The 25,023-nt window shown below is 53.8% G+C and overlaps 3 protein-coding genes across 3 annotated transcripts in view; 2 read left to right on the top strand and 1 right to left on the bottom strand.

The window, feature by feature from the left end:
* LOC128491018 (thialysine N-epsilon-acetyltransferase-like) overlaps positions 1-11,533 on the top strand; it is a 30,135-nt gene extending 18,602 nt beyond the window's left edge. The window contains exons 6-8 of the mRNA XM_053463180.1: positions 9,815-9,926; positions 10,247-10,425; positions 11,301-11,533. Of these exons, the coding sequence (XP_053319155.1) occupies positions 9,815-9,926; positions 10,247-10,425; positions 11,301-11,495 (486 nt within the window). The 3' untranslated portion in view covers positions 11,496-11,533. The remainder of the gene's footprint in view (positions 1-9,814; positions 9,927-10,246; positions 10,426-11,300) is intronic.
* Positions 1,063-2,859, top strand: LOC128491023 (cornifelin homolog). The gene is made up of 4 exons (XM_053463187.1): positions 1,063-1,199; positions 1,419-1,530; positions 1,837-2,012; positions 2,617-2,859. Exons 2-4 carry the CDS (start codon positions 1,419-1,421, stop codon positions 2,800-2,802), a joined length of 474 nt encoding a protein of 157 aa, XP_053319162.1. The 5' UTR covers positions 1,063-1,199; the 3' UTR covers positions 2,803-2,859.
* Positions 11,534-17,146: 5,613 nt separating the features above from the next.
* On the bottom strand, positions 17,147-23,611 carry FGF11 (fibroblast growth factor 11). Its single transcript, XM_053463191.1, has 5 exons — positions 23,294-23,611; positions 21,368-21,478; positions 19,782-19,885; positions 18,275-18,473; positions 17,147-17,247 (listed from the first exon to the last, which is right to left on the bottom strand). Exons 1-5 carry the CDS (start codon positions 23,484-23,486, stop codon positions 17,147-17,149), a joined length of 708 nt encoding a protein of 235 aa, XP_053319166.1. The 5' UTR covers positions 23,487-23,611.
* Positions 23,612-25,023: the final 1,412 nt, after the last annotated feature.

The raw sequence follows: 25,023 nt of genomic DNA, 5'->3' as shown, positions 1-25,023 counted from the left end.
CCGCCACTGCCATTATGTATTTAAATGTCTCTCTCCCATCCCCTCTCTCTCTTCTTTTCCACATCTCTCTCTCCCATCTCCTCTCTCTTCTCTCCACGTCTCCCACTCTCCCCAGTCTCCTCTCTCTATTCTCTGCTCTGTCTCTCTCCCATGCCCTCTCTCTCTCTTCTCTCCCCCAAGCTGGACATGTTGTGATTCCTCAATCTTTCCCCATATTGGTCGCCTCCTGTGATCTCTCTCCATAAAGGGGCTCCTTGGATCAGTAGGGTAGGGGAACGTGTCAGTGGCCCCGTTTCCTGTTGGCTCCAGTGGCCCGCAGGCACGGAGGATCCCGGCACAGCTCGGCAGGAGGTGGAGAAGCCCCTAAGGCAGTCAGACACCTGCAACGCCCGACCTTCGCGCCAGCCTTGGAGGAGACCTTCAACTGTGCGGCCGTATCGGAAGACCCCAGAAGACCAGCTGACCCAGAAGCCTCCCAGTGAGTCCCAGTGCGCCCATGTGGTTCTTCATGCAATGGCTCCTGTCTGGTTCGGGTTTATCCGGCTAGGCTGATGCACGTCCACTTTCCCAGTGTCTCTCGGAAGCGCTTGTGGCGGTGCTTGCGGTGACGCCGCCGTATTCGGTGGGATTGAGCAGGTTTGTGTCTCCTTGGGTTGGTCCGGGAGGTAATGATCCGGGTAGGACGAGCGCCATATTGTCCCCTGGCGGTTTAGCAGGATGTAGCCGAGCGCTGCCTTGGTGTGATTGGGTGTAGACCCGGAGAGCCGGAGTAGCCAGTACAGAGATAGGGGCAAGGAGGGAAGGCAGGGCATGAGGGAGCATACGTATAGGGGCAAATGAGAGGTCACATAAGGACAGGGACATAGGCAGAAGCCTTCGCTTGTCATGGAGGCTTCTCGGGGGGAACTCTCTGGAGATGTGAATGATTCCGGAGCACCGTAATGACTTTAATGCCCTTTCTGAGGTCACTGGAGAGGATGCATATTATAGACGGGGGCAAAATAACACGTTCCGTGTGCAGTGTGCGCATGCATAGGTGTTTTTCTTTACAGGGACAGCAGTGGAACCAGTTTGGGCAGATTTTTCATCAATACAAAAGACGAAGTTGTTGTCCCGGGCAGCAGCAAACTGCGGTGAAAGCGAGAGAAAGCGGACACTGAGAGAGACTCGGCGAGACCCAACGGACGCTACCCACAGAGGTGCGTGAGAGGGACACAGAGACGTGACCGGGAGGGTAACAGAGATGCAGCTACATGTAGGGGGCAGATGGACTCGGGGGCAGGTCCACTCCTCACTCTGTGTTGGGTGGAATGGACACACGGACGTGGACATCCTGCGGGAAGGGGCGGATAGTGGAAAGTGTCAGATGTGACGAGATTTGGGAGGAGGATGTTGATATGTTGTGTCTTCTCCCACAGATGGTACCCGTCGTGCAGGCGCAGCCGATGGCCGTCGCTCAGACAGTAACCGTGACCCAAGGGAACCAGTGGGCGACCGGGGTCTGTGACTGCTGCGATGACTGCAGCGTCTGTAAGTGACTCGCCGTGGGGAACACCTACCTGGAAAAATAGATATAACCAGGTGGGGGCAGGCGGCAGGTCAGGGCAGGCGGCAGGTCAGGGCAGGCAGCAGGGAATCTGTCACCAAGCAAGGCAGGTCCCAGGTAGAGGGCAGGAAACAGGGGGTCTCAGTCCCAAATTAGGGGCAGACAGAAATTTGAATTGCCACGGAGGGCAAGTAACAGGGAATCTTTATGTTATCTCCTCATCCTCAGCTTTGTGTCTCTTACCCCATCTTGTTACCCCGTCCTTCTTCCTCCCATTTGCCCCTTCTCAGGCTGCTTTGCCTTTTGGTGCTTTCCGTGTTTCCAGTGTAGCACCGCCAATGATTTTGGAGAATGTCTCTGCCTTCCGCTGCTGGAACCGGGATTCCTGGGGGCGTCTTTCGGCGGGTGCAGCGCTCCGATCAGTGTGGCGATGAGAGCCGGGGCCAGGGAGCGCTACAGGATTCATGTAAGTCAGTAAATCAGTGATGGTAATAGCGCCGCTTCCTTGCTTCCTGATAGCAGAGGCGCCAGTCCATCGTTAATGTCCTCAGGCCGAGGCAGAAATCCGCACAGTCTAAGAGAAATTTTGGTTTTTGATGGCTCCTCACCCTCATGGTGCTGAAATATGACATCATAACCCAGGGACGTTAGTCATATATATAGAGCGGATTGTCTGTGCATGAGGTTAGGCAGTGTGTAAGCCAAGGGGGCATAAAGTAAGACGGTATACAGGGCAGGCAGTGTATAGGGTCAGACGGTATACAGAACAGGCAGTGTATAGGGTCAGACAGGATACAGGGCATCAGTGTATAGGGTCATACTGCATACAGGACAGGCAGTGTATAGGGTCAGACAGTATACAGGGCAGGCAGTGTATAGGGTCAGACGGTGTACAGGGCAGGCAGTGTATAGGGTCAGACGGTACACAGGACAGGCAGTGTATAGGGTCAGACGGTATACAGGGCAGGCAGGGTATAGGGTCAGACGGTGTACAGGACAGGCAGGCTGTGCTCTCAGGTACAGGGTGTTCTGGGGCTTCTGGCTGACATCCCTTTCTGTTTCCCTCGCAGGGGTCGATATGTAATGACTGCTGCCTGGTCTGCTGGTGTTACTCGTGCGTCTGGTGCCAGCTCGCCCGCGAAATTAAGAAGCGCAAACAGCAGTTCACCATCGTAACTGCCCAAACCACCACCACCGGGATGTCAATACCGCACCCGCAATTCATCCAGTACAATGTCAATGCTCCCCGCTACTGAACCCCAATCTACCCCCTGAACCCCGACTGTCTGAGCATTAAATGAATCCTGAGCAAATTGCGGGTCTGTCTGCCCATCTCTTTGTGTCGTACTTGGGGGGTATTAATGGGGAAATGTTGGGAGCTGCCCTAGGCTTGTCCCGGCTCAGCACCCCAGATGCTCATCTCCATGGCCGCCATCCTTTACTACTAAGTGCCAGGATGTGACATCATATTTCAGCGCTGTCTCTCCTGAGGTCATGCAGAACGCTCTAATGCTCCTTCATAATGTAAATAGGCTGGATGGAGACATCAGAGACCTCCTTTGTAACCAGCCATTCAGCAGCGAGGCACCGGAGGACCTGATGGGCCCCTTTGGGCCTAGTTGGCTTTGGCCTAAAGATGGCGCTGATGAAATGCTAATGCTTGTTTTTTTTATGATGTCTCATTATTTTTGGTGCATGTCTCTGTGTGTGATGTATTGGTATACAGGGAATTAACGCTCTCACAGCTCTCACGCCTGCAGGTCAGTGGTGTGTGCATGGGGCACTGACAAGCTGTTTGGGGGCAAAGATGGCACCGGCAGGCTGTTTGGGTGCACCATCAAGCTGTTTGGTGGCAAAGATGGCATAAGCAAGCGGTTTGTGTGTCACAGGGCCATGCCAATCGTTGGTCAAGGGGGAGAACTGTCACAGGGCCAGGCTAACTGGAGTTGCCCCGGACCTCCTGTCCCCGGGCAGAGTCAGACATTTTACGCAAAATATTTTGTTCTGTAAAAATGTTTTGGAACTTTTTATTGACGATTCTTGGGCAGTTTAGCGTCTGTGTCCTGTTTCTGATACCATGACCCGGTATGATTTTATAGGATGTTTTTTAAAATTATAACCAGCCCCAAAGACTGAATGTGGCTGCAGCTCCAGCCTTCAAAGAGACGATCCTATAATCTGGCTGGGGCTCTTAATCAGCCAGCACAGCCCTGTCTGCCCAGACGGCCCTCGCACTACAGGGGGGATAACACAGGTGGGGGAACCCATCGTATCACTTATCCCTGTACCGGATCCATTCCCTGCGTCCTCCCCGAGCTGATGGAGTTTGGGGTTGGGTTCTGTGTACCCCCCGAGCTGATGGGGTTTGGGGTTGGGTTCTGGGTACTCCCCGAGCTGATGGGGTTTGGGGGTTGGGGGTTTGGGGTTGGGTTCTGTGTCCTCCCCGAGCTGATGGGATTTGGGGGTTTGGGGTTGGGTTCTGGGTACTCCCGGAGCTGATGGGGTTTGGGGTTGGGTTCTGTGTCCTCCCCGAGCTGATGGGATTTGGGGTTGGGTTCTGGGTACCCCCCGAGCTGATGGGGTTTGGGGTTGGGTTCTGGTTACTCCCGGAGCTGATGGGGTTTGGGGGTTTGGGGTTGGGTTCTGGGTACTCCCCGAGCTGATGGGGTTTGGGGTTGGGTTCTGGGTACTCCCCGATCTGATGGGGTTTGGGGTTGGGATCTGTGTACTCCCTGAGCTGATGGGGTTTGGGGTTGGGTTCTGTGTCCTCCCCGAGCTGATGGGATTTGGGGTTGGGTTCTGGGTACCCCCCGAGCTGATGGGGTTTGGGGTTGGGTTCTGGGTACTCCCCGAGCTGATGGGGTTTGGGGGTTTGGGGTTGGGTTCTGTGTCGTCCCCGAGCTGATGGGGTTTGGGGTTGGGTTCTGTGTCCTCCCCGAGCTGATGGGGTTTGGGGTTGGGTTCTGGATACTCCCCGAGCTGATGGGGTTTGGGGTTGGGTTCTGGGTACTCCCCGAGCTGATGGGGTTTGGGGTTGGATTCTGTGTACTCCCCGAGCTGATGGGGTTTGGGGTTCTGGGTGTGTTGAGAACGTCTGGTAAAGGAATGTTAATATAATGAAGGATCTATATAAGTTCTGTGTGTTTGTAATAAAAGTGGTTCTTGTTTTATGGCACGGATTGTGATCTGACTGATCCGTGGATAGCAGGAGCTCCAGATGAGGGTACTGACTGGAGACTCCTCAGCGCAAAACAGGGGTACCCAGCCTTGGGTACGATAGACCCTGTTACAAGGAGCGTCCAGAAGATGTGATCTATTTGGACTTTGCTAACGCATTGGATAGGCTTCCCCATCTAAATTGTCACAAATAGGCTGTCGTGCAAAAGTATGCACTTGGATAGGAAATTGGTGCAAAGAGTTATTGCAAATGGAAAATTCCCAAACTGGACGCAGGTGTTAAGCGGAGTACCTCAGGGGTGGTCCCGGGGCCTCTTCTCTTTAATTTGTTTATTAATGATCTCCCATATTGCATTGAGAGCCGTGTCTCAGTGTTTGCTGATCACACAAAATTCAGTCTGTTTGTTCTCTGCAGGATGAGTTAGACAGAGTGGGGGACTGGGCCGACACGGGCTGACTGGGCCGGCACGGGCTGACTGGGCCAGCACGGGCCAGCACGGGCCGACTGGGCCGGCACGGGCCGACTGGGCAGGCACGGGCCGACTGGGCAGGCACGGACCAACTGAGCGACGGTGCACAACGCCAGTCAGCAGTCGCAAAGGCCAATTGACATGTATAAAAAGGGGTATTGATTCATGGGAGGAGGAGATCCTCTGCCTCTTTATAAGACCATGGGAAACCTCACCTTCAACCTAAATGACTGCGTTACTATTTCACCCTACTAACTGGGGCATTAATGGAAACCACACTAAAGGAGAGCCTCTAGATTTCGGTCAGAAAAAAATACCCCAGGGAGGGGTACCCCTCTCCACCCCTTGGGGTTCTCTTCCCCCTCTCCACCCCTTGGGGTTCTCTTCCCCTCTCCACCCCCTGGGCATCTCTACCCCCTCTCCACCCTCATAACCCAGAGCTCTGTATGGAAGCTAAAATAATGGTTTCCATAAAGCTTTTCCAGTCTCCGCATGGTAAAAACCTCATGTGAGTAGTAAGTATCCCCAAGAAACATCCCGCATTATCTACCCCATGTACTTACCCAGAGCAGCCACAAGGTGACAGTCTCTGCCCAAATAAGCTCTGCAAATACACTGCGGGGTCACTTCTGAAGAGTGGCCCTCGTACGGTCACCACGGGCCACCAGAGGACAGTTCCTGCTGATTGCCCCATGTGCATCACCTTGTCAGGGGTAGTCTGGCTGTCTCTTTCCCGAGTGATGGTATCAGGTGCTGCCATCAGCTTGACATGGGCATGGCCCATCACCCGATCACCGATCACCCAATAAAGACAAGAGACCTGCTGGATTTCAAAAGGATCACAGATTTCATTAAACACCTGCGACAAACATAAAAGTAAACTTCAGACATGTAAATATATGTTAATAACCCGCAATTAGCCTCTCCTTCCCACCCCGAGAGGAGATCCACTGAATATGAATTCTATGGGGGCCAGAAGGGACACATTGCCCCCCCCCACACTGGAGTAGGTGAAAATATTCTCGCTGCTCCCCTTGGAGCGTTTGAAACTAGACCGGGTTCCCAACGATAAGGAGGGTAAATAAGAGGATGAGGAGAAGCGGAGGTGCAGGCTTAGACCTCGTGCCTTTCCGAATTGGCTTCAGGCTTTTACTCTCCTGGAACGCGTCGTTGGAGAGAAGGCGCCGGATAACCGCTCGGGTTTGCTTTTCTATCTGTACGGTGGCTCAGGTATGACGAGCAGTTTCGGCAGCGCAAAGCGGTTCGTCCTTCGGTACGCTGGGATCATAAGGACATTGGGTTGTGGCTGAAGGTTACGGCCCCCGTCAGGGGGGAGCCGGCAGTGCCAGCGAGGCGTAACGAAGGGTTGTGTAAGTGGGGAGCTTCTTGCCGGTACAAGCAGCTCAGGCTGTTCCGGTTCCCATATTGTCATGGTGCTTTAAAAAGGACAGGCAAGGCAAGGGTTCCGGATCTTCAGGAAAAGGGGAAGGCTCCGGTGACCATAAGCACGATGGTGCCGTGTCTTAGGCGATACGGTGTGAAGGACTTGGGCCTGTTGTTGGAGCGTGGTTTTTCTGACGGTTTTATGATCCCGTTCCGGTTTGTCCGTTTTCTAGGAATTTAATCCTCACCTTGTGCCTGCGAAGTTAGAGAAAGAAGTTGAATTTGCGCGTATGGCCGGCCCGTTTGCTTCACCCCCCTTTGATAATTTGAGGGTCTCTCCTTTGGGTGTTGTGCCCAAGAAGGAGCAGGGGACGTTTCGGCTCATACATCATCTGTCGTATCCCAAGGGCAACTCAGTTAATGATGGTATTGACAGGGACCTGGAGTTTCGGGGTCGGTCAGCAATAGAGTTACTCCAGCGGTCACTGGCTCCCACTACCTGACGGCCAATCGTAAGGCTTGGACGGAGTGGGAACGTTTCTGGACTGCTGCTGGGAGTCCTTCCGAGACTTCAGTTTTGTTGTGGTATTTGGGCGATGCCATTTAACAAGCGTCTTTCAGAAGTGCTTGTGGCGGTGCAGGATCCTGTCGAGATCCTGTCAAAGGGCATTTCCGCTAACATTGCGGGAAAACCACGATTTATAAGGGGAAATAGACGGGGAGCAGGGCATGTCAAGAACCCACCCCCGCGACTCGTAGGACTCAGAGAGTTCCCAGGTATGGTCATAAGACCCTGTAGCTGGCGGGTGTTTGTTACGGTGTTCAGCGCGTCCAGTCGATAAAGTTGTAGCTAAACTTTAATGGCTGCCGTGTGTTTATGTGGGGCCATGGGGTAGGGTTTGTAGGGGCTGTTTCTGTGAGGCTATAGAGGCCTTTGCTGTCTTGAGTATATCCTTCTGCTGATGGGATCACCAGTACTGTCCCCACTACTCTAGGTGAGGTCAGACCATAACGGCATAAAGGGCAGGAAAGGGGGAGGGGTGGCCCTATATGTGAAAAATAACATAAAATCTAACTTAATACAAGTTGGTGAGGAGAACTTAGAGTCGGTTTGGGTTACAGTACAATTTGGTAAAAGTAAAGTAACTCGCGTAGGTGGGATTTATAGACCCCCAGGACAAGTAGAAGAACTCGATAATCTACTAGTGGAGGAAATAGCTAAAATGACAGTGAAGGGGGACGTTATAATCATAGGGGGCTTTCATCTCCCTGATGTGAACCGGAAAACCAAAGCATCCGTCTGTGCCCGGAGTGCGGATATTCTGAACTCCCTACTGGGATTATCTTTAAAACAAGTAGCTGAGGAGCGACTCGTAAGGCGGCCATATTGGATTTAGTGTCACAAATGGAGATTTGTTAACAGATATTTCTGTAGGTGAAAGTTTGGGATCCGGTGATCATCAGTCTGTGTGGTTTAATATACGGATGTCTATTTGCTGACGACACAGAGATGTTCCTGGAGGGAGAAGCCAAATGGCAAACGATTTGGGTAAACTGGAAAAATGGTCAGAGCTGTGGCAATTGGCATTTAATGTGGATAAATGCAAAGTAATGCACCTGGGGCATAAAAACCCAAGGGCAGAGTATAGAATATCTGACACGGTCCTAACCTCAACGTGTGAGGAAAGGGATTTAGGGGTAATTATTTCTGAGGATTTAAAGGTAGGCAGGCAATGCAGTAGAGCCGCAGGTAATGCGAGCAGAATGCTGGGCTGTATAGCGAGAGGTATTAGTAGTAGAGAGAGGGCTCGTGCCGTTGTACAGAGGACTGCTGAGACCTCACTCTGTGCAGCACTGGAGAGCGGATCTCCAGAAGGATAGAGATGTTGGAGAAAGTGCAGAGAACGGCTACTAAAATGGTTTATGGATTACAAAATAAACTTTACCAGGACAGGTTAAAGGATCATATATATATATATATATATATATATATATACACTGTGCTATATAAATATATATATATACTGTACTGTATATATACACTGTGCTATATAAATATATATATATACTGTACTGTATATATACACTGTGCTATATAGATATATATATATATACCGTATATACAGCCTGGAAGAAAGACGAGACAGACAGGGGATGTGATAGAAACATTTAAATACTTAAAGGGAATCAACAAGGTAAAGGAAGAGAGTTGATTTAAAAGGAGAAATAAAACCACAACAAGAGGACATAACCATAAACTAGAGGGGCAAAGGTTTAATGGTAACATCAGAAAATATTACGTTACGGAAAGGGTAGTGGACGCATGGAATAGCCTCCCAGCAGAAGTGGTAGATGTTAATACAGTAAAGGCATTTAAGCAAGCATGGGATAGGCATAATGCCAAGCTAGATATAGGATTAGGGCCGGTACTAAAGGAAAGAACTCAGAGGTCGGGCGGACTGGATGGGCGGACTGCTTCTTATCTGCCGTCACTTTCTATGTTTCTATAACCACCTTCCTCTTCCTGCTACTAATGTGAGGACGTAGGGGGAGTTCAGACTCCTGGGCTATAAAGCCCCATCCTGTGTAGCAGGGGGCAGTTATTTTATTTACCAAAGGAGCTGTTGCTCGCCCACCCGCCCTCTCCCTTTTTCCCTTTAATTTGTTTTGCACTTTCCTCGTTTCTTTTCCTCTCTTTCTGTTTTGGGTGATGGCCGAGGAGTTCCCTGGAAGACTTGGAAGTCTGCTGGGAGTGGCCAGTGGAACTGTTTGGTCCAATCCTGCGTGTGTATTATTGTGAGTATGGAACATTGGAGGTGGAGTGGACCTCCTGGGTGTGGGCAGGGCAAGGGTCATGCGTGTTATAGACGGTGCACATGCGTGGGCATTTTTTTATAGGTACAGCATGGGAACCAGTTTGGTCAGATTTTTCATCTTAATAAAAGGCGAAGTGATTGTCCCGGGGTGCAGCCAACCACGGTGACAGCAAGAGAGAGAGGACACTGAGAGAGACAGAGAGACTCGGCGAGACCCAACGGACAATAGCCACAGAGGTGCGTGAGAGGGACACAAAGACGTGACCGAGAGGGGTAACAGAGATGCAGCTACATGTTGGGGCAGCTTTGCTCCTGATTCTGTGTTGGGTGGAATGGACACACGGACGTGGACATCCTGGGAGAAGGGGCAGATAGTGAGCAGAAAGTGCCAGGTGGCCATGAGATTTTGTCTTCTCCCACAGATGGTACCCGTCATGGTGGAGCAGCCAATGGCCGTCGCTCAGACAGTAAGCGTGGCCAAAGAGAACGCCTGGGCGACCGGGGTCTGTGACTGCTGCGATGACTGCAGCGTCTGTAAGTGACTCGCCGTGGGGAACACCTACCTGGAAAAAATAGATATAACCAGGTGGGGGCAGGCGGCAGGTCAGGGCAGGCGGCAGGGAATCTGTCACCAAGCATGGCAGGTCCCAGGTGGTGGGCAGGAAACAGGGGGTCTCAGTCCCAAATTAGGGGCAGGCAGCAAGAAGTTTCAGTTCTCATGGAAACTTGCAAAAGGGAATCCCAGTTGGGGGTCAGGCAGCCCCATTATTTATGTTATCTCCTCATCCTCAGCTTTGTGTCTCTTACCCCATCTTGTTACCCCGTCCTTCTTCCTCCCATTTGCCCCTTCTCAGGCTGCTTTGCCTTTTGCTGCCTTCCGTGTTTCCAGTGTAGCACCGCCAGTGATTTTGGGGAATGTCTCTGCCTTCCGCTGCTGGAACCGGGATTCCTGGGGATGTTTGGTCTCGGCGGGTGCAGCGCTCCGATCAGTGTGGCGATGAGAGCCGCGGTCAGAGAGCGCTACAGGATTCCCGTAAGACATTAAATCAGTCATTGTCCACTATTAATGTCCTCAGGCCGTGCCGAGGCTGAGTTGGGTCAGAAATCCGCACATTCTAGAGAGAAATTTGGGTGTTTGATGGCTCTTCACCCTCATGGTGCTGAAATATGACATCATAACCCAGGGACATGAGCGGATTGTCTGTATGGGTTAAGACGGGGTGTATTGTGTTATGGGTACAAGCAGAGTACGTGAGGTCAGGCAGTGTGTCAGCCAAGGGGGGAATAAGGTAAGATGGTAAATAGGGAAGGCAATGTATAGGGTGAGATGGTATACGGGACAGGCAGGGTATACGGTCAGACAGTATACAGGACAGGCAGTGTATAGGGTCAGGCAGTATACAGGACAGGAAGGGTATAGGGTCAGACGGTATGAAGGACAGGCAGTGTATAGGGTCAGACGGTATACAGGGCAGGCAGTGTATAGGGTCAGACAGTATACAGGGCAGGCAGTGTATAGGGTCAGACAGTATACAGGACAGGCAGTGTATAGAGTCAGACGGTATACGGGACAGGCAGTGTATAGGGTAAGACAGTATACAGGGCAGGCAGTGTATAGGGTCAGACGGTATACGGGACAGGCAGTGTATAGGGTCAGATGGTATACGGGAAAGGCAGTGTATAGGGTCAGACGGTATACAGGGCAGGCAGTGTATAGGGTCAGACGGTATACAGGGCAGGCAGTGTATAGGGTCAGACAGTATACAGGACAGGCAGTGTATAGAGTCAGACGGTATACGGGACAGGCAGTGTATAGGGTCAGACGGTATACAGGACAGGCAGGCTGTGCTCTCAGGTACAGGGTGTTCTGGGGCTTCTGGCTGACATCCCTTTCTGTTTCCCTCGCAGGGGTCGATATGTAATGACTGCTGCCTGGTCTGCTGGTGTTACTCGTGCGTCTGGTGCCAGCTCTCCCGCGAAATTAAGAAGCGCAAACAGACGATCACCATGGTAACTGCCCAAACCACCGAGATGTCAATACGGCACCCGCAATTCATCCAGTACTCAACACTACCCGCTACTGAACCCAAATCTACCCGCTGAACCCCGACCGTCTGAGCATTAAATGAATCCTGAACAAATTGCCGCTCTGTCCATCTCTTTGTGTCGTACTTGGGGGGTATTTATGGGGAAATATTGGGAGCTGCCCTATGCTTGTCCCCAGGGGGTAATCGCCATGGCCGCCATCCTTTACTACTGAGCGCCAGGATGTGACATCATACTTCACCGCTGCCTCTCCTGAGGTTTTGGGGTTGTGTGTGTGCAGAATGCTGTAGCGGTTCTTCATAACGTAAATGAGCTGGAGACATCAGAGACCTCCTGTGTAACCAGTAGTCATGGGAAGTTCGGATCATTAGAGTGAATCGGATCATTTCGACTCGTTCACTGAAATGATCCGATTCATGATCCGAATCTTCGCAGTCACACTGACGATTGGCCCCGCCCCTTTCCTTACAGTCAATGAATCCTCCTGCCTGCCTACTCTGGTGATGTCACTGAAGGCAGAGAATCGTTCAAAGATTCGGATCTTACAGGGATCCGGATCATTCAGAGAATCTCACTGACACCGTACTGTTATAAATAAATACATTAATAATATTCACTGGCCCCAGGATTTACATTCCCCTCAGTCTGCCCCCCTAAAGACCCCATAAACTATAACTGCCCCTAAATCAACCCTAAACATCCCATCAACTATCGGGAAAGAGCCCACCGAGACGCACCTTCCCCACACCAGGTTCTGAGCCACCAACCAGCTCGAGACCACCAACCAAACCAGGTTTCCTATTAACCAACTATTATTCCACCCCCACCTTACACTGACCGGCCCCGCCACTGTGACACCGACGAGAAGACCCTCAATCATCCTGCTAATAACAGGGAGGGAGGGTGGGAAATTCAGGTAAGAAAACCTAATTAAAAGTCACAAAATGGAGGACCCTATTTACACAGGAGCTCCCAAAGTCCCCTAAGCAATGTGCCTTAACCTCATTATCCTAATCCCACCGCATCGCCCAGTCAAGGCCCGTCCAGCTAGGCTGTTCCATGGACTTCAAGAGAAGAAGCGGAGCTGTGGGGAAGGAGACGGGGAGAAGGTAGGGAGACAATCAGGGTGCAGTACTTTTGTTTTTCACCTGACACCCCCAACTGCTGAAAGCCCCGGACAAGCTCCCAAATCCCGGGACTGTCATGGTAAAAATGGGACAGATGGCCATTTCAGGCGAAGCAAAAATCACCTCCTTGAGCTCCCACCATCTGCTCCAAGTTTCAGAAACATTAACGTTTTAAAAATCTCCAGGAGGCCCTTGTCTCCGATAACAGCCATCCTGTAAAGTGTGTTCTCGTTCACAATAGAGACCAACATGGTTACAACTCCATGTTATTTACCGTCTCCTCAACTATTTCTATATATATTGGATGACTGCCCCCTAGTGACAGAAAGCATGACACTACAATCATGACACTGGGGAGGAAGCAGGACTACACCGAGGTGTCGCGTATAGAGTGTGTCTGCGACCGGCGGTCTGCGGCCGAGACACTCCGGAGTTGCTCTGTGAAGAAGAACGGGCCGAGGCTGACGCCGAGCAGGAACCAGCTAGCACGGGGATCTCCACATTCTCTCTGTGGGTCATCCAGTTGGGTGCAGACCTGGGTACAGGATGGTCCTTGGTGCCCTTACCCGGTGGTGGGCACAGCGGCACAATCCTGACATTGATATACAGGTAGAGGAATAGTGAATAGGCTGTAACTTTGACTGGCCATGTCCTGACCGCACCTGCCTTATTTCCTCCTCCACAAAGAAAGATGGAGGTGAAACCAGACCTGGCTGGTGCCCGTAGAATATGGGAGCTCCGACAAGGTTGTGGAACGTGAATCCAGCCCGAAAGCCGCCGATAATAAAAATGACTTCCCGCGCAGCTCCCACCTGTCAAGGTACAGCACAGAGCTCCAGGTTAGGAGAAAGAGTTCAGGATGGCGAGGGGTTAATAGAAGTTGATTCATTTATTAATAGATGTTATTTTATCTGATTGATAAGAGGAGCTTCTGCTGAACCAGAAGAGGGGGACACATCTAACCTTCCTACACCATTAGGGGCATATTAACTTAACACATAGTTACGAGATGACCAGCTGCCCTGACAGTAGAGTGATTTATGCCACGACGTGATGACCGTGTAATAGGTGGAAATTACAGGACCTGCTGATTTATGGGAAATCCCCACCCCGGGGCAAAGTATTTGGTTCTGCCCATTCCCGGTTGGGCTGGCCTGAGACTCATTTTTAATTAGAACCCGATAATAGACTATTATAGAAGTCTTAGGGTTATTAATACACATTATTATTATTTATTGTTTTATATAGCGCCAACAAATTCCGCAGCGCTGCACATGAAAGAGAAACAGAAAGCGAATTGTGACAGAGAGGGCTGTAGGGTGGTCTCCAGCCTCCGATATACTGAGAGAGGAGAGGGCTGTAGGGTGGTCTCCAGCCTCCGATGTACTGAGAGAGGAGAGGGCTGTAGGGTGGTCTCCAGCCTCCGATATACTGAGAGAGGAGAGGCTGTAGGGTGGTCTCCAGCCTCCGATGTACTGAGAGAGGAGAGGCTGTAGGGTGGTCTCCAGCCTCCGATGTACTGAGAGAGGAGAGGCTGTAAGGTGGTCTCCAGCCTCTGATGTACTGAGAGAGGAGAGGCTGTAGGGTGGTCTCCAGCCCCCGATGTACTGAGAGAGGAGAGGGCTGTAGGGTGGTCTCCAGCCTCCGATGTACTGAGAGAGGAGAGGCTGTAGGGTGGTCTCCATCCTCCGATGTACTGAGAGAGGAGAGGGCTGTAGGGTGGTCTCCAGCCTCCGATGTACTGAGAGAGGAGAGGGCTGTAGGGTGGTCTCCAGCCTCCGATGTACTGAGAGAGGAGAGGCTGTAGGGTGGTCTTCAGCCTCCGATGTACTGAGAGAGGAGAGGCTGTAGGGTGGTCTCCAGCCTCTGATGTACTGAGAGAGGAGAGGCTGTAGGGTGGTCTCCAGCCCCCGATGTACTGAGAGAGGAGAGGCTGTAGGGTGGTCTCCAGCCTCCGATGTACTGAGAGAGGAGAGGCTGTAGGGTGGTCTCCAGCCTCCGATGTACTGAGAGAGGAGAGGGCTGTAGGGTGGTCTCCAGCCACTGATGTACTGAGAGAGGAGAGGCTGTAGGGTGGTCTCCAGCCACTGATGTACTGAGAGAGGAGAGGGCTGTAGGGTGGTCTCCATCCTCCGATTTACTGAGAGAGGAGAGGGCTGTAGGGTGGTCTCCAGCCACTGATGTACTGAGAGAGGAGAGGGCTGTAGGGTGGTCTCCAGCCTCCGATGTACTGAGAGAGGAGAGGGCTGTAGGGTGGTCTCCAGCCTCCGATGTACTGAGAGAGGAGAGGCTGTAGCGTGGTCTCCAGCCTCTGATGTACTGAGAGAGGCGAGGGCTGTAGGGTGGTCTCCAGCCTCTGATGTACTGAGAGAGGAGAGGCTGTAGGGTGGTCTCCAGCCTCCGATGTACTGAGAGAGGAGAGGCTGTAGGGTGGTCTCCAGCCTCCGATGTACTGAGAGAGGAGAGGGCTGTAGGGTGGTCTCCAGCCTCTGATGTACTGAGAGAGGAGAGGCTGTAGGGTAGTCTCCAGCCTCCGATGTACTGAGAGAGGAGAGGGCTGTAGGGTGGTCTCCAGCCTCTGATGTACTGAGAGAGGAGAGGGCTGTAGGGTGGTCTCCAGCCTCCGATGTACTGAGAGAGGAGAGGGCTGTAGGGTGGTCTCCAGCCCCCGATGTACTGAGAGAGGAGAGGCTGTAGGGTGGTCTCCATCCTCTGATGTACTGAGAGAGGAGAGGGCTGTAGGGTGGTCTCCAGCCTCTGATGTACTGAGAGAGGAGAGGGCTGTAGGGTGGTCTCCAGCCTCCGATGTACTGAGAGAGGAGAGGCTGTAGGGTGGTCTCCAGCCTCTGATGTACTGAGAGAGGAGAGGGCTGTAGGGTGGTCTCCAGCCTCCGATATACTGAGAGAGGAGAGGCTGTAGGGTGCTCTCCAGCCTCTGATATCTGAGTCATACAGCGTGGGGCCAAAAGGCTCTGGTTTGTGAAGGTGTCCGGCTGAGTGTGAGGGAGTTGCTTTGGTAATGTTGTATTTACAGTATGTGCCCCCAGACTTTATACACAGGTTGAGGAACGTATTTATTTCCCTGTAGACAGATTTTCACATTCAGTTCTCCTTGGCCAGACGACTCTGGGTATTCCATACGCTGTGTCCCACCCCTCCGCGCACGTACAGGTTCAATGATACACGAGAGATGAACTGCGACCCAATGTTATCAAACAACTAGGAAATTACCCCAAATTACTGGCTCAATGAGAGGTAGGATGGCCACGGAGAAAAGCTCTCCATGGCCATCCTACCTCTCATTGAGCCAGTAATTTGGGGGCATTAACCCATAGAAATACATATAGAAATATGTCGGCATCCATGTGGTTGAAATATTGCTTTATATGTGTCTAAATGTACATGTAGGTATATGCACACGCACCCACATCCTGTGTACATGTATGTCAGAGTGTACAGAAAAAAGACGCGGCGCGCAAACCGGAAGACGGATATTGGGCTTCCTGAGTTGTAGAAAACTGTCCTGTTGAGAGGTTCGAGGTCTGTAACATTTGCCCCGGTCTCAGGGGTATTAAGCTGGCGTCCCTGAAACCGATCCAAGGTCCATTTGCGGTGATCGAGGGGTCCGGCGGGATATCCACGAGGCTTGGGCTGGGAGTTTATTGCTACAATCTGCCAACAGGGGGCTCCAGGGAAACGAGCCGGGCATCAGACTCCTGATCGGGGCATCAGACTCCTGATCGAGGCATCGGGCATCAAAATACCCCCGAAGAACCCTCAGAATAATTCTATTCCCCACCTTTAATTCCTGCCCTGAAAATACAGTGTCCCACTTTACCCCTCTCTCCCTATTCTCTACCCACCCACTTTACCCCTCTCTCCCTATTCTCTACCCACCCACTTTACCCCTCTCTCCCTATTCTCTACCCACCCACTTTACCCCTCTCTCCCTATTCTCTACCCACCCACTTTACCCCTCTCTCCCTATTCTCTACCCACCCACTTTACCCCTCTCTCCCTATTCTCTACCCACCCACTTTACCCCTCTCTCCCCATTTTCTACCCCCCACATACTTTACCCCTCTCTCCCTATTCCCTACCCTCCCCACATTACCCCTCTCTCCCTATTCTCTACCCACCCACTTTACCCCTCTCTCCCTATTTTCTACCCCCCACATACTTTACCCCTCTCTCCCTATTCCCTACCTACACACTTTACCCCTCTCTCCCTATTTTCTACCCCCCACATACTTTACCCCTCTCTCCCTATTCCCTACCCTCCCCACATTACCCCTCTCTCCCTATTCTGTACCCACCCACTTTACCCCTCTCTCCCTATTCCCTACCCTCCCCACTTTACCCCTCTCTCCCTATTCCCTACCCTCCCCACATTACCCCTCTCTCCCTATTCTCTACTTCTCCCACTTTAGCCCTCTTTTCCTATTCCCTACCCTCCCCATATTACCCCTCTCTCCCTATTCTCTATCCCAACATTACCCCTCTATCCCCGGTTAGCCCCTCTGCCCCTAGTGACCCCCATCCCCTTTACACCTTTTTCTGCCCCAGAGCCCAGGCCCCGTCTCACCGAGCCCCCCTGAGTCTGGCGCTGGGTTTCGCAGTCAGACGTCTCTTTGGTGACAACTTTACCACATCATGGAGAGACGGCTCTTTGTAGAGAGCAACTGTCAGAGAAGAGAGAAAGTGAGACAAAGAGGAAGCTGAGAGAGGGTGAGATAGTGACGAAGAAGACATTGAGAACGAGAGAGAGATTTAGGAAAGAGAGGCAGAAGTGGAGTGAGATAACATGGAAAGAATGGGGGCAGGAGAAAGAAAAGGAGACAGGCGGGACATGGAGCGCAGTGGAGACATGTTGGCCCACAGCAGCCACTGGTAGGGAAGAGCTGCTGGGATCAGTACTCGATGGAGAGCCGCAGGGTTTAGTACTCTATGGAGAGCCGCAGGGTTTAGTACTGTATGGAGAGCCGCAGGGTTCAGTACTGTATGGAGAGCTGCAGGGTTCAGTACTCTGTGGAGAGCTGCAGGGTTCAGTACTCTGTGGAGAGCTGCAGGGTTCAGTACTCTGTGGAGAGCTGCAGGGTTCAGTCCTCTGTGGGGGGCTTCAGGGTTCAGTACTCTATGGAGAGCTGCAGGGTTCAGTGCTCTATGGAGAGCTGCAGGGTTCAGTACTCGATGGAGAGGTGCTGGGTTCATAACTATATGGAGAGCTGCAGGGTTTAGTACTCTATGGGAAACTGAGGGGTTTAGTACTCTATGGGGAGCTGGAGGGTTCAGAACTCTGTGGAGAGCTGCAGGGTTCAGAACTATATGGAGAGCTGCAGGATTCAGAACTCTGGAGAGCTGAGGGGTTTAGTACTCTATAGAGAACTGAGGGGTTCAGAACTCTGGAGAGCTGCAGGGATCAGTACTCTATGGAGAGCTGCAGGATTTATTATTCAGTATGTAGAGAGTTAAATTATATGATTCCGGACGTATTGGGCAGTGGATCCTGCTTTACTGCTGCTGAGTTTATTCTTTATTAACACTTTAGTAACCGTGGAGGCAGCAGGGGTAATTTCACTTCTAGGGAAGTCTGCACCCTTCGAGCGCTACAGTAAAAGGTAGCAGGGTATCACAGCGGGGGGGCGGGAGCCCTGGGTGGAGTCCCCCCATTACTGATTTACCCCATCGGTGTGTCTGTATCATTCTCACCTTCACTGAGTTTGGGCAGAAAGTGCCCTGCGGGGCGGTGCCTTTTGACCCTGTTGCCCTCCATGGCTCTTCCATCCTTGGCGATGCCCAGGTACCAGCTCCGGCCTGAGCTGCGCTGCCGGTACAGGGTGGACGAGTAGGTGACAAAGTAATTCTCAAAGACGCCCTCTTTGAATCGACACTCGGCTGTAAAGTGAGTCTGAAAGAGAGGAACAGACACTAAGATGGCCGCTGGCGGGGGCAGTTCACAGGACTTACCCCAGGGGCTGCCCTTTACCCCAGTATACTGCCGGGTGAAGCTGCGGGGGCCCCTATTACTGGAATCAATCCGTTTTAGGCATCAGAATTCTAGTGGTCAGCAGCAGTATTACCCCTAAGTATGGCAGATAACCCAGTAACATGGTGAGTTTGGGGGGCGGACAGATGTTTACCCCTGCCTGGGGCAGCTTGTAACACCTGATGATGTTCTCCCACCCAGTCTGCTCCAACCAGACCCTCTCGCCCCGGGTTTTACCAGTCCGGTCTGCGGAGGGGATGCCCGAGGCCAAAGGGGCTCATAGTGGAGTCTTGTTACCGGCGGTAACCGCCCTGCAGCTGGGTTACTGGCGCGAGCAGCGGGGCGAGAGGGTATTAGAGTCTCCGGGAACCTGCGCCAACTCTGCCAGCCAAATCTTTTTCTGGGAACCGACCCAAGATATATTCTCACCGGCGGCCGCTTCGCTCTAACTGGAAACTTCTCTTTGATTTACGGGGACGGTGAGGTCACAGCGGGCAAATCACGCCCCGAACCGGTAACACGGTCACTGCCGGGCGCTCACCCGCGATGGGGTGCATGGTGGGAGCAGGAGGCTCGCCGGAGGCTCGTCATATACAAGGTGTTTAATGGCGTCTCTGGCCACCCCGTGTCAGAATATTACGGCCAAACCGCTTCTCCTCGTGCATTCTGGAGAACGTAGTGTTAATGGGGTAAATCTGTCAGAAAGCTCCTGCCGGTTCGGTTGATGGCGCTCTTGACGCGGAGGGTTTGCCGGTAACCGGTTACCCTTGGGGGGCCGTTTAGTGGGAAACGTAATCATCAAAGGTTACAAAACCGGGACAATCTGGATACATTTGGCCAAATTCCTTTCACTCTGTCGAGAGCTGCCGGTGCATCTAAGGGGCGGGGGGGGCTGTGGGACCGGGGCAAGACCTGGGGGTCAGTATGGGGCCAAAGGGGCAAGACTTCGGGGCAGTCTGATGCCGGAGGGGCATGACCTGGGGGTCAGTTTGGTGATGGAGGGGCAGGACCTGCGGGTCAGTTTTGGGGCCAGGGGGTGACCTGGGGGTCAGTTGGGGACAATTCATGGGCCAATGATGGGAAAGCAGGTTCTGAGGGTGTCGGGGCACGAGGGGTAGATTCTGATGTTGAGATGGAGGCATAGAGGACAGAATGTAAGGGTCAGGGAGGGCAGATCCACAGGGTATTCCAGGGACAGCAGGAGCTGAGTGTACCTCAGACGGTACTCACCGAGTGGTAGAGCCGGCCCTCTGAGTTCATGGCCACGTACTGACCACAAGCTGAGCTCTGAATTGCCACCACGCGGAGCCCCACCGGGATCACGTTGAACAGAGCTGCGGAGAGAGAGACGGCTCAGTCCGGATCGCTCTCATTCACTCAGCATTCTGGTTCCGCCATTAAGTCGTCTTCTCCTGCACTAAATGATTGTAGATGTCTGCGCCCAGCGACCCCCTCTGAGCCCAGTGACCCCCTCAGCGCCCAGTGACCCCCTCAGCGCTCAGTGACTGCCCTCTGCTCCCAGTGACCCCCTCTGCGCCCAGTGACCCCCTCTGAGCCCAGCGACCCCCTCAGCGCCCAGTGACCCCCTCTGCATCCAGTGACCCCCTCTGCGCCCAGCGACCCCCTCTGAGCCCAGCGACCCCCTCAGCGCCCAGTGACCCCCTCAGCGCCCAGTGACCCCCTCAGCGCCCAGTGACTCCCCTCTGCTCCCAGTGACCCCCTCTGCGTCCAGCGACCCCCTCTGCGTCCAGCGACCCCCTCTGCTCCCCAGTGACCCCCTCTGCATCCAGCGACCCACTCTGCGCCCAGCAACCCCCTCTGTGCCCAGCGACCCCCTCTGCGTCCAGCGACCCCCTCTGCGTCCAGCGACCCCCTCTGAGCCCAGCGACCCCCTCTGCGCCCAGCGACCCCCTCTGCTCCTAATTGTGGATGCTGTGTATTTGAGGCTATGTCTCCGTGGAGTGGCTGTCGGGCGGTGACGGGAGCCGTGTTCTGGATGACAGTAATGGCCGTGTTCCCGTTAGCTTCATGTTACACAAATCAATGTCTCTCGACACGGATGTGCGGCGTTTCAGACAAATGAAGTCTGGATCAGAGCCGGAAGAGGCTGACGCTTTATAGCCGGGGTCTGGAATATAACCTAACAAATCCCCTCATTTAAAAGCCTATCCTTCGGGGGATCCACTGACCATCGCATATGGTAATATCATGAAAATATGAACCCACCGGGGGTTAAATGTATTGTGCGTGGAGCAGCGCTCTCCAGCCAGCAGCCAATCAGCAGCATGCCTCGGTGGAAACTATAATAACAAGAGATTTTTGGAAAAAAATGAATGTTGAGCCTGGGACCGCTGAGGTGTCGGAATGTAATTCTAATTCCTAATCAGTATTTGGGCCGCTAAAAGGTTCCGCTATCCTGGGAAGGTTCTGGGGGGGGGGTATCGGCGGTTCTGGAACCAGGCCGGTTACAGAACTTCACACTATGGAAACCTCCTCACGCGACTGCCTGACCTCCTGGCCCGACCCCCGTGTCCACCGACTCCATCCGGTTCCGACCGGCCCCAGCTCTGGTCTCAGCTTCCCTAATTCCGGGGGCACATTGTTGGTGTCATTGTGGTTCTGGTCCGGTCTTACTGCACCCATCTCTGCTTCCACCCGGTTCTGCTCTTAGTTCTAGTTCTGGTCAGGTTCTAGCTCCAGTCCGGTTTTGGTCAGTCCTAGTCCTGGCATCAGTCAGGTTCTGCCCCCAGTCCGTTCCCAGTCGGCCGTGGCACTGGGGTAAGTAAGGTTCTGGGTCCGGTGGTCTCTGAACTCACTGTGCGGGTTGCCCTCCTCGTTGGTCCCCTGAATGGTCCCATCTGGAAGCAGCTGGAGGTAGAAGCCGACCCTGCACAGCAAGCGGGTGACGATCCCCTTCAGCTGCGGCTCTAAGAGACCGAGATAGAGAAGTGGGTGAAGATACCCCCTACCACCTGCCTCCTGCCTCCCACCCCTGCTATTCCATCTACTACTTCTCTGCTGTAATAACTCTGCTCCTCTCCTTCTCTCTGCCCCTGACCTCTTTTATCTCTTTCCCTCGGGAGAAAACGCACAATCCATTATACAGACAGCCATGTGAAGGGACAGGAACAGCAGAGACGGGGAGGAAAAACGTGAAGTGACAGGTGCTGGGACAGCACGGGAGAACAGGAATAACAGAGAGGGCTGCGGGGCAGGATGGAGGGGCAGTGACAGAGCTGTGTGTGTGGGGGGTTAGTATAGGAATAGCAGAGAGGGCTGCGGGGCAGGATGGAGGGGCAGTGACAGAGCTGTGTGTGTGGGGGGTTAGTATAGGAATAGCAGAGAGGGCTGTGGGGCAGGATGGAGGGGCAGTGACAGAGCTGTGTGTGGGGGGTTAGTATAGGAATAGCAGAGAGGGCTGCGGGGCAGGATGGAGGGGCAGTGACAGAGCTGTGTGTGGGGGGTTAGTATAGGAATAGGAGAGAGGGCTGCGGGGCAGGATGGAGGGGCAGTGACAGAGCTGTGTGTGTGTGGGGTTAGTATAGGAATAGCAGAGAGGGCTGCGGGGCAGGATGGAGGGGCAGTGACAGAGCTGTGTGTGTGTGCGGGGTTAGTATAGGAATAGCAGAGAGGGCTGCGGGGCAGGATGGAGGGGCAGTGACAGAGCTGTGTGTGTGCGGGGTTAGTATAGGAATAGCAGAGAGGGCTGCGGGGCAGGATGGAGGGGCAGTGACAGAGCTGTGTGTGGGGGGTTAGTATAGGAATAGCAGAGAGGGCTGCGGGGCAGGATGGAGGGGCAGTGGCAGAGCTGTGTGTGTGTGTGGGGGGTTAGTATAGGAATAGCAGAGAGGGCTGCGGGGCAGGATGGAGGGGCAGTGACAGAGCTGTGTGTGTGCGGGGTTAGTATAGGAATAGCAGAGAGGGCTGCGGGGCAGGATGGAGGGGCAGTGACAGAGCTGTGTGTGTGTGGGGTTAGTATAGGAATAGCAGAGAGGGCTGCGGGGCAGGATGGAGGGGCAGTGACAGAGCTGTGTGTGTGTGGGGGGGTTAGTATAGGAATAGCAGAGAGGGCTGCGGGGCAGGATGGAGGGGCAGTGACAGAGCTGTGTGTGGGGGGGGGTTAGTATAGGAATAGCAGAGAGGGCTGCGGGGCAGGATGGAGGGGCAGTGACAGAGCTGTGTGTGCAGGGTTAGTATAGGAATAGCAGAGAGGGCTGCGGGGCAGGATGGAGGGGCAGTGACAGAGCTGTGTGGGGGGGGTTAGTATAGGAATAGCAGAGAGGGCTGCGGGGCAGGATGGAGGGGCAGTGACAGAGCTGTGTGTGTGCGGGGGGGTTAGTATAGGAATAGCAGAGAGGGCTGCGGGGCAGGATGGAGGGGCAGTGACAGAGCTGTGTGTGCGGGGTTAGTATAGGAATAGCAGAGAGGGCTGCGGGGCAGGATGGAGGGGCAGTGACAGAGCTGTGTGTGGGGGGTTAGTATAGGAATAGCAGAGAGGGCTGCGGGGCAGGATGGAGGGGCAGTGACAGAGCTGTGTGTGTGCGGGGGGTTAGTATAGGAATAGCAGGGAGGGCTGCGGGGCAGGATGGAGGGGCAGTGACAGAGCTGTGTGTGGGGGGTCAGTAAAGGAACAGGAGGGCTGCAGAAAGAATTGCACCTAATGCTAGTCCCTGTTCTCTCCCCCTAGACTATTAGCCCCCCAGCCCCCTCCCAGGTTGCCCCTTTACCTCTCTCCACCTTACCGGGGTCCTTGCTGAGCGTTCCCTGCGGGCTCCTGCAGAGCCGGACTTTGGACACAAGGATGAGGAGCTGTTTTTGGCAGAGGGATTTGGTTCCTCGAGGGCAGACCTTCCTCTGGGGGGGCGCGGGGCGAGGTCCCACGGTATCCCGCACCTCACGCTTCTGCCGAATCAGAGAGCTGGCCAGAGCCGCCATGCCCCACCTGCCATTCACTTCTGCCCCGACCCTCAGCCGCTGCTGGTAGAGCCCCCAGGAGGGCCGCCGCGTCCTCAGCTCAGTGTGTCCTTGGTGTCCCTCTGGTTACGCGCCGCTCTCCCCGCTCTGCGCTGCTGTCTCTCGTTCTCTGAAACTCCCGTCAATGTGGATCAGTCTCCTGTCCCTCCCTCCTCGTACTTAACCTTCCTCCGTCTCCCAGGATCCGCTCCCCTCCTCCTCCCTCCTGATGAACGCACACAGGGGCCAGCAGCGCCAGGACGGGCTTAGCCCAACTTATAGCTCTGATTAATGGGGGCACCGGCGTATAATGACGGGACGCGGCGACGGACCCCTCGCCGCAGCTCACACAGGGGCTACAGCTCAGTGTTATACCACCAGGGGGGCAAATATCCAGGCAAGAATAAAAGTACTGCCACTACTATTCCTATACCACCCTGCACACACACAGCTCTGCCACTGCCCCTCCATCCTGCCCCGCAGCCCTCTCTGCTATTCCTATACTAACCCCCCGCACACACACAGCTCTGTCACTGCCCCTCCATCCTGCCCCGCAGCCCTCTCTGCTATTCCTATACTAACCCCCCACACACAGCTCTGTCACTGCCCCTCCATCCTGCCCCGCAGCCCTCTCTGCTATTCCTATACTAACCCCGCACACACACACAGCTCTGTCACTGCCCCTCCATCCTGCCCCGCAGCCCTCTCTGCTATTCCTATACTAACCCCCCCGCACACACAGCTCTGTCACTGCCCCTCCATCCTGCCCCGCAGCCCTCTCTGCTATTCCTATACTAACCCCCCGCACACACAGCTCTGTCACTGCCCCTCCATCCTGCCCCGCAGCCCTCTCTGCTATTCCTATACTAACCCCGCACACACACAGCTCTGTCACTGCCCCTCCATCCTGCCCCGCAGCCCTCTCTGCTATTCCTATACTAACCCCCCCCACACAGCTCTGTCACTGCCCCTCCATCCTGCCCCGCAGCCCTCTCTGCTATTCCTATACTAACCCCCCACACACACAGCTCTGTCACTGCCCCTCCATCCTGCCCCGCAGCCCTCTCTGCTATTCCTATACTAACCCCTGCACACACAGCTCTGTCACTGCCCCTCCATCCTGCCCCGCAGCCCTCTCTGCTATTCCTATACTAACCCCCCGCACACACACAGCTCTGTCACTGCCCCTCCATCCTGCCCCGCAGCCCTCTCTACTATTCCTATACTAACCCCCCCACACACAGCTCTGTCACTGCCCCTCCATCCTGCCCCGCAGCCCTCTCTGCTATTCCTATACTAAACCCACACACACAGCTCTGCCACTGCCCCTCCATCCTGCCCCGCAGCCATCTCTGCTATTCCTATACTAACCCCCCCAACACACACAGCTCTGTCACTGCCCCTCCATCCTGCCCCGCAGCCCTCTATGCTATTCCTATACTAACCCCACACACACACAGCTCTGTCACTGCCCCTCCATCCTGCCCCGCAGCCCTCTCTGCTATTCCTATACTAACCC

Source organism: Spea bombifrons, chromosome 4 (genome assembly GCF_027358695.1).
Source record: "Spea bombifrons isolate aSpeBom1 chromosome 4, aSpeBom1.2.pri, whole genome shotgun sequence".
Taxonomy (NCBI): Eukaryota; Metazoa; Chordata; class Amphibia; order Anura; family Pelobatidae; genus Spea; species Spea bombifrons.
This window is presented reverse-complemented; position numbering and strand designations above follow the sequence as displayed.

Bases quoted from the DNA above. Each gene is read 5' to 3' on its own strand.
- FGF11 (XM_053463191.1), bottom strand. From the start codon at position 23,486: ATGGCGGCTCTGGCCAGCTCTCTGATTCGGCAGAAGCGTGAGGTGCGG. The intron at 21,479-23,293 runs GTAAGGTGGAGA...TCGGTCTCTTAG, and splicing joins AACGCTCAGCAAGGACCCCG to AGCCGCAGCTGAAGGGGATC. The intron at 18,474-19,781 runs GTGAGTACCGTC...CCTCTCTTTCAG, and splicing joins AGGGCCGGCTCTACCACTCG to ACTCACTTTACAGCCGAGTG.
- LOC128491023 (XM_053463187.1), top strand. From the start codon at position 1,419: ATGGTACCCGTCGTGCAGGCGCAGCCGATGGCCGTCGCTCAGACAGTA. The intron at 1,531-1,836 runs GTAAGTGACTCG...GCCCCTTCTCAG, and splicing joins CTGCGATGACTGCAGCGTCT to GCTGCTTTGCCTTTTGGTGC. The intron at 2,013-2,616 runs GTAAGTCAGTAA...TTTCCCTCGCAG, and splicing joins GGGAGCGCTACAGGATTCAT to GGGTCGATATGTAATGACTG.